The sequence below is a fragment of the Takifugu flavidus genome, chromosome 11, assembly GCF_003711565.1.
Source record: "Takifugu flavidus isolate HTHZ2018 chromosome 11, ASM371156v2, whole genome shotgun sequence".
Classification (NCBI taxonomy): Eukaryota; Metazoa; Chordata; class Actinopteri; order Tetraodontiformes; family Tetraodontidae; genus Takifugu; species Takifugu flavidus.
The window spans coordinates 39,842-47,776 of record NC_079530.1 but is presented as its reverse complement, the minus strand read 5'-3'; the positions used below and the strand labels follow the sequence as shown (position 1 = coordinate 47,776).

Genomic DNA, 7,935 nt, shown 5'->3' with positions numbered 1-7,935 from the left:
TGGGTCTTTCCTCTGGGTTCCTGTAGCTAACCCTGAAGGGGACTAAACGAGCCTCAGATTAACTGGAGACCTGTTGTTGCTCACAGGGGACAGGTGGGTGGACGTAAGCGACTGGTCACAGAAGACGCCAAATTAACATCCTGGGTCCAGTTTCATCCAGCTCTGCTCCGGTTTTAGATGTCAAGAGGCGACCGCCTAAATGGGACCTGCGTGAAATGTCCCTCCGTCCCTCCGTCCCTCTGTGCAGGTGTCTCTGAGGAAGACCTTGATTCCCTCATTGAAGTCTTGCTGATGTCCTTCAGTGAAGACAAAGCACTGCTGAAGCGTCTCCTCCTCGTCCCTGTATGCGGACGTTTTTGAGGACGCAGGGACGTTTGGGGACATTTGGGGACATTCAGTTAACTGTGGTTAAATCAAAGATCACATCTGGACGGATGGACTCTGCTTTCATCGTCGTGTTTAATCACTCTTCATCTCATTCCAACCACTTCCATGTCGTTATTCTTGGATAAATAAAACATTTAGGACCATACAAATTAGGCTATAGTCTATGAGGTATAACAGTCATGGACTCATAACGTTATTCATATTAACGAGGGTGGGGGGAGGATGGGAAACACATCTTGGTCTGTAGCCATATACATAATAGATATGCACATTTGTAGCACACACTTTACAACAACAGGTTCCACAACAACAGCACAGACACCTTTTCATTCATTCCTTCATCCAAATAGACTAATTATCTATTAATTACACAGTGAATAATTTACAATAAAATAACAATTAGAAGGTACACTCGGCATCTGCAGGACTTTTCTCCTGCTAGAATTCTTTTCACTATTAATGTGCATCAGTAGCCAATCGACACAAAACGCGGAATAAAAGCTGTGGTTTTCAAACGTTCACACAGGAAGGAAGGAAAGACGGAGGGAAGGAAGGAAGGAGGGAGGGAGGGAGGGAGGGGGGAGGGGGGAGGGGGGTAGGGGGGGGTTATGTCCTAATGACTGGGAAAACTATTTGTAGTGTTGAACAAAGCGAGTGGCTTTATTCTGGCCGCCCAGGCTTTCTACACAATTCCCTTCTTTCAACAACACATTCCTGCACTTAGTTCCAGCAGGGAAGAGAAACAGAACACCAGCGGCAGCAGGATTATGCCCGGCGCTGAAAGGCCAGTGTCTGGAGACAAAACGGCCCCACGGCCAAGCTGCACAAGTGGGAATAAGAATGCCGGCCAAGGTAAGAAGGGACGTCTCTGGGGCGTCTGCATTTGGGTTTGAACTCCTCTTTTGGTCTTTTCATCAGACACATCAGACCCTGGACCAGCAGCGAGGCTTTTCTACCTCCTCCTGACCACCTCCTGGTTCCTGGTAGGTTTGCTGACCCCACACACGTGCACGGTGGCAGCCCGTGTGCACGTGGCCCAGCTGAGCGGGTGGTTGGGCGTCCTTTCCCTCACTAACCTCAGCAGGTGCCTCTAAACCTCCTTAAATGTGTCTGCTGCCGCTTTGTCTTTGTGTTTGAACCGTGTGGATGTTTCTACTCAGAGGCAGCAGATGTGCAAATGGAGTCGATGAAGTGCTACAAAATACGACAGACGGGTGAAGATGGGGCGACCACCAAAGCTCAGACGACCGCCGCGGCGTGCTGCGGCATCATTCCAGGAGTTTCTTGTCCGACGAGTCCTTGCCGCTGCTCCGAGAGTACGGCTCAAAGGCCGAGGAGCTCAGGTAGCGCGAGGAGAGTTCCTGCAGGTTTCCAGTCAGTGACATGGGATTGGAGGAAATTCGTGTGGCCACGCCGCTGAGGAGGGAGGGCATCCGGAAACTGAAGAGGCCGTGAGCCGCCGCCGAGCCCTGCAGGCCCGCCACTGTCCCTGAGCCGGCTGGTAGGGGAGGACTGCTCGCAGCCGCTCCGGCGCCGCCGCCGCCGCTGCCGGTCGCTGCCATGGACGGAGTCCGCAGAGCGGAGCCCAGCGGGCCGCCACCGCAGTGGGGCAGCAGGCCCGGCAGGCCCGGGGGAGTCAGCAGGCGGCCCTGCTCCAGCAGTCTGAGGACACTGCAGGTGGCCGCCGTCTCGGACACCACAGAGCGGAGCTCCGAGTCCTTCCCCTGGTCCTTCTTCTGCTTGGTGCGGCGGTTCTGAAACCAGACTTTTACCTGAGACAAACACAGATGAGAGGAAGAGAGAAACAAAGCTCTGTTGGCAGGGAACGCTCAAGGAAAGCACATGTAAGAGCAGACGGAGCAGCCCCCCCAGGATGGAGCAGCCCCCCCAGGACGGAGCACCCCCCCCCCAGGACGGAGCAGCCCCCCCAGGACAGAGCAGCCCCCCCAGGACGGAGCATCCCCCCCCCCCAGGACGGAGCAGCCCCCCCAGGACGGAGCATCCCCCCCAGGACGGAGCATCCCCCCGCCAGGACGGAGCATCCCCCCCCAGGACGGAGCATCCCCCCCAGGACAGAGCAGCCCCCTCCCAGGACGGAGCATCCCCCCCAGGACAGAGCAGCCCCCCCTAGGACGGAGCAGCCCCCCCAGGACGGAGCATCCCCCCCAGGACGGAGCAGCCCCCCCAGGACGGAGCAGCCCCCCCCCCAGGACGGAGCAGCCCCCCCCCAGGACGGAGCAGCCCCCTCCCAGGACGGAGCATCCCCACCCCAGGACGGAGCAGCCCCCCCCAGGGCGGAGCCTCGTGGCCGAGGCGGCTCCATACAAACAAGCTCAAAAAGCCCAAATCTGACTCTGCCAACGGCGCCGTTCCCACCCAAACCGTCGGCCAGCCTGTAAACGGAGAACGTTGCGTTCACGTTAGCAGACAGCAAATAAAACAATCGAGGATTTTCTTGTAAAAATGAACAAAAACGGCGCCGCGACACTGGTTCAAATGATCAATTTTCTGTAGGAAAGGAAGTAAAATAGAGATGCATCCTGCAGCAAATCTGCCTGGAACCTTCTAAAGACGCTTCATCCTCCTCCATATGTCCTGCGGTCCATATGTCCTGCGGTCCATATGTCCTGCGGTCCATATGTCCTGCGGTCCATATGTCCTGCGGTCCATATGTCTCTGAACACCTCCGTCTACAAGCTCTGCCTCCATTATGACAGGAAGCTGCCTGTTACCCTGTTTGTGGGGACCGACGAGGTGTTTCACAGCCAGTTTAATCCGGTTTAATATTTGACCGTGTCAGAACACAAACGCTGTTTGAGTCTAAACAGCTGAAGCAGCGTTTGAGGTTAGCATGAACTCATCCTGCAGCGCTCCGTCACGGATGGACGGAAAGATCTGATCCCAATAACGGCTCTGCTAGTTTGGGCTCATCGTGGAGGAACAGGAACCACACCAAGCTCATTTCAGCTCGTTCCATCGGGACCAGAAGCAGCCGCCAGGCCCTTCTGGACCATCGCTGCGATTGAATTACACAAACAAATGCTGAGTTGTGGGCGGCCAAACAAGAAAGGACGAAATAATTCCTAAAAACCTCAAGAGACGGACGTGGCTGAGGGAGCCGGAATGTGTGTGAAGGCCACAGAAAACGGGGTTTTCACGCTGATTTGCAATTCATCAACGACTCAAATCAAACGTTCCTGACTTGGTTTGGTTGTGGACACGACGTGATCCAGCTCTGAACACACACACACACACACACACACACACCACACACACACACACACACGGGCGCTTCTGAGCAGAACCAGCAGTCTGACAGAACCTCAACACAACTCGGTTTCAAATGTCCAATTTACAATTATTTATAGATATAATTCATATATGTTTCTGTGTGTGTGTGTGTGTGTGTGTGTGTGTACACACATGGGGCTGCGTGTTCCTGCCATGAGTGTGTGTTTTATATCCAGGTGAGCGTAAAGAGGATGTGGATGCAGCAGCGGAGCAGCACTGACCTGTGTCTCCGAGAGGCTGAGCTGCCGGGCCAGTTCTGTCCGCTCTCTGCCCACCACGTACTGGCACCGCTGGAACTCCATCTCTAACCGGTACAGCTGCTCAGCAGTGAAAGAGGTTCTGGTGCGTTTGGGTCGGTCCAGATCTAAACCCTTCGGCAGGATGATTTCTCGGATTGAACCTTTAGCATCTGAAACAATGAGTGCCGAGATGAGAACCAGGAACAGAGCGGCACTGGACACACAAGCCTGGCTTTATTATTGTTGTTGTAATTACTGTTGTTGTTGTTGTTATAAGTACTATTATTGTTAACATTATTGTTACTATTATTGTTAACATTATTGTTACTATTATTGTTAACATTATTGTTACTATTATTGTTAACATTATGGTTACTATTATTGTTAACATTATGGTTACTATTATTGTTACTAATATGTTACTAATATTGTTATACTATTATTGTTACTATTATTGTTACTAATATTGTTATACTATTATTGTTACTATTATTGTTAGTATTATTGTTAACATTATTGTTAACATTATTGTTGCTATATTGTTGCTAATATTGTTACTAATATTGTTATACTATTATTGTTACTATTATTGTTACTAATATTGTTATACTATTATTGTTACTATTATTGTTAGTATTATTGTTAACATTATTGTTAACATTATTGTTGCTATTATTGTTACTAATATTGTTACTATTATTGTTACTATTATTGTTAACATTATTGTTGCTATTATTGTTACTATAATTGTTATTATTGTTAATATTATTGTTACTATTATTGTTACTATAATTATTATTGTTAATATTATTGTTAATATTATTGTTACTATTTTTGTTGTTGTTACTACTATTCTTATTGTTATTAGTATTAATGTTGTTACTACTGTTGTTGTTATTGTTGTTACTAGTATTGTTATCATTAGTAGTATTCTTATTGTTGTTACTAGTATTATTATTAGCAACACTAACAATAATCCTACTAATAATATCATTATTATCATTGTTATTAATATGATTCATGCCATCATCACACATATATTACACATATATCAGCGTTCACAGTCAAATTAAGAACATTAATGTTACATTAATGCATTTTATAAATTTATCATTAAACAAACTAAATTAGTTCATTGGAAATTTTATACATTTATAAAAAGAATTTTTTTCCCTCTTTCGGATAAAACAGAAATCTTTAAATGTACTTAAAAAATAGTGTCGTTTTGCTGCCACTAATAATCTGAAAATACCTGAATAAGTAATAAAGAGAAGCCTTTAGACTTTATTAACCGGCCTGATTAATTGTGGGCACGCGCCTTTAACCAATATTACATTTTTATACATGAATTCATTCAGATCTTTATGTAAATATAATTACAAATTAGCAGCTGCTTTGATGTGTGTCAGTTTCATTTGTGCCGTTGTTGTGTTGCAGCATCACTGCGTCACCGCGAACGCCGACGTTCAAATGGAGACAAACGGAGATGGCGGAAAGTCTCCTCTTTCTCTTTACATGTGTCTTTACGTTTGTCTTTACATGTGCCTTTATATTTCTCTTTACATGTGTCTTTACGTTTGTCTTTATATTTCTCTTTACATGTGTCTTTACATGTGTCTTTACATTTGTCTTTACGTTTGTCTTTACATGTGTCTTTACGTTTGTCTTTACATGCGTCTTTACGTTTGTCTTTACATTTGTCTTTACATGTGTCTTTACATGTGTCTTCATATTTGTCTTTACATGTGTCTTTACGTTTGTCTTTACATGTGTCTTTATATTTCTCTTTACATGTGTCTTTACATTTGCCTTTACATGTGTCTTTGTATTTGTCTATATGTTTGTCTATGTTTGTCTTTACATTTGTCTTTACGTTTGTCTATATGTTTGTCTATGTTTGTCTTTACATTTGTCTTTATTTTTGTCTTTAAATTTGTCTTTACATGTGTCTTTATATTTGTCTTTACATTTGTCTTTACATTTGTCTTTACATGTGTCTTTATATTGTCTTTACATTTGTCTTTACGTTTGTCTTTACATGTGTCTTTATATTTGTCTTTACATTTGTCTTTACGTTTGTCTTTATATTTGTCTTTACATTTGTCTTTACATGTGTCTTTACATTTGTCTTTACATGTGTCTTTACATTTGTCTTTACATGTGTCTTTATGCTCTATTGCTCCACATTTATTTATTATCTTTCAGCCCAAAACAAAGGAAAGAATATAAAATTGCAGAAGTATTTTAATTTCGGACTGATTTTGTACAGCTCTGAAATACGTCAGAATAAAATGGGCCGTATTTATATTTATATTTAGTCACATTTAATGGCGATTTATTCTCTGAGCCTGGAATCCTGGAATCCTGGAATCGGTCTGTTTTTAATGCCTTGCTCATTCTAAGAGACGTAGATTTTAGGGTTTATTTCTTTCCTGTTCCTACATTTAATTATTATTCTTTGACGCTACGGCTCGTTTTTGATTTTCGTCGACCTTTTAGAGGGATAAGGACTTTTGTTACGACCTCTCAATCACAGATGACCCAGATTGATCATATGTGGAAAATTAGGATCCTACTCCTCTTGCCTAAAAAATATATTTTTGATTTTAATGCTTAATGTGCGAGTTTCCTGAAAAAGCAGCAGAAAGCCCACGAGTCTCACCTCGAACCAGAATTCTGCGGCAGTAGTCCGGATCGCCGGCGCTGCCCCGGTGTTTCTCACAGTTTTCCATGGTTCCAGAGGGGGAAACGGAGTCATGCTGCTCCTTGAGGAAGCTTTTGGAGGACTCCTTGTCATCTTTGCCCCTCTTCAGCCCGTTCTTCAGCCCCATCCCTTCCGCCTCCTGGTTGTACCGGACATCCATGCTGTGTTCCTCTTGGAGCTGTCGCTCGCCTCCTTTTCTGTCCCTTTGTGAGATGAAAACAGGAGATTACGGAGAACCTGTAGCAGGCTGTCAGAACTCGTCTTGAGTTTCAGAGGAGTACCTCTGCAGGACACCGTCAGCTCTCAGATGTTTGCTCAGACCGCCGCCACTTGATAGAGGAGCGTTTTTATGACTGACCTAGCTCCATTACCCAATGATGACGGACTTCTCCACAAAACTCAGCAGCAGTTCCTTCCTGGATCCACGGACATCAGGCTGATAGAGGATCTCCGACTGATCAAAGCCGTGGACCTTCAATAGCTGCTTCACTCGATTCTCCTCATTTTGCTGCCTCCACATTAGCGTGAGACTATAAATGCGTAAGGTTGTTTGGGCAAAGAAATCAGGTCTTAATGGAGGGGCTTGTTTGTCCCGTCCCCCTCAGTTCGCTGCTCTCAGCCCAGAGAATGAAGACAAATGATTGGTCTAGTTTCACACCAAGCCTCTCTGATCCCCACACCAACGAGGGATCAGAGGGATCCGACTCTTCCAGACCTGGGAAAAGTTCCCGTCAGCTTCGTTCTTCTTTGACCGGCACACAGCCGGACTCCCTCCTTCAGGGAGCACCTGGCGGCTGCCGCATGTTAGCCAGCGTTGATCCGCCTCACTGGCGCGAAGTTGGAAACGAATCCTCGTCCACCAAATCTGGAGGGGTCCCGGGGTTGTCTGGAGGACCCGGCTGTTCGTGGTCACACCTGCAGCCCACCGTCAGGGTCCTCTGAGAATTGAATGTGAACGAGCGCTAACTCCCTCAACATTGTTTACACCACCAAAATTCTTGTTCTCACATTCCCCTACCTCTCTCCACTACTTGCCTTGCAGGCCCCCACACCCGCCACCCACCCACCCACCCACAACTCTATTTTCATTGTCAGTGCAACAATATCTCTGAACACAGCAGTGGCCAGTAATCCAATAAGACCATTGATTAGGCCACAATGATTCAATTCAGCCCTGTGGCCCGGTGCAAGGGGCATTCTCCTGCCCTTCTTGTCACCTTAGCTGACCACAAGCGCTCTTCAAGTTGCCCCCCTCCCTGAGTGCTATTCATGCCTTTATGGGAAATAGAGAGGAAAGGGAGTGAAAGATGGCAA

General features: G+C 46.2%; 1 protein-coding gene across 1 annotated transcript; it reads right to left on the bottom strand.

Moving 5' to 3' along the window:
• Positions 1 to 440: 440 nt before the first annotated feature.
• Positions 441 to 7,631, bottom strand: vax1 (ventral anterior homeobox 1). Its single transcript, XM_057048120.1, has 4 exons — positions 6,903 to 7,631; positions 6,580 to 6,824; positions 3,900 to 4,087; positions 441 to 2,159 (listed from the first exon to the last, which is right to left on the bottom strand). The coding sequence occupies exons 2-4, from the start codon at positions 6,779 to 6,781 to the stop codon at positions 1,656 to 1,658; spliced, it is 894 nt and encodes a 297-aa protein (XP_056904100.1). The 5' UTR covers positions 6,782 to 6,824; positions 6,903 to 7,631; the 3' UTR covers positions 441 to 1,655.
• Positions 7,632 to 7,935: the final 304 nt, after the last annotated feature.

Bases quoted from the DNA above. Each gene is read 5' to 3' on its own strand.
- vax1 (XM_057048120.1), bottom strand. From the start codon at position 6,781: ATGGATGTCCGGTACAACCAGGAGGCGGAAGGGATGGGGCTGAAGAAC. The intron at 4,088-6,579 runs GTGAGACTCGTG...TCATTGTTTCAG, and splicing joins CCGCAGAATTCTGGTTCGAG to ATGCTAAAGGTTCAATCCGA. The intron at 2,160-3,899 runs GTCAGTGCTGCT...TGTTTGTCTCAG, and splicing joins TCAGCCTCTCGGAGACACAG to GTAAAAGTCTGGTTTCAGAA.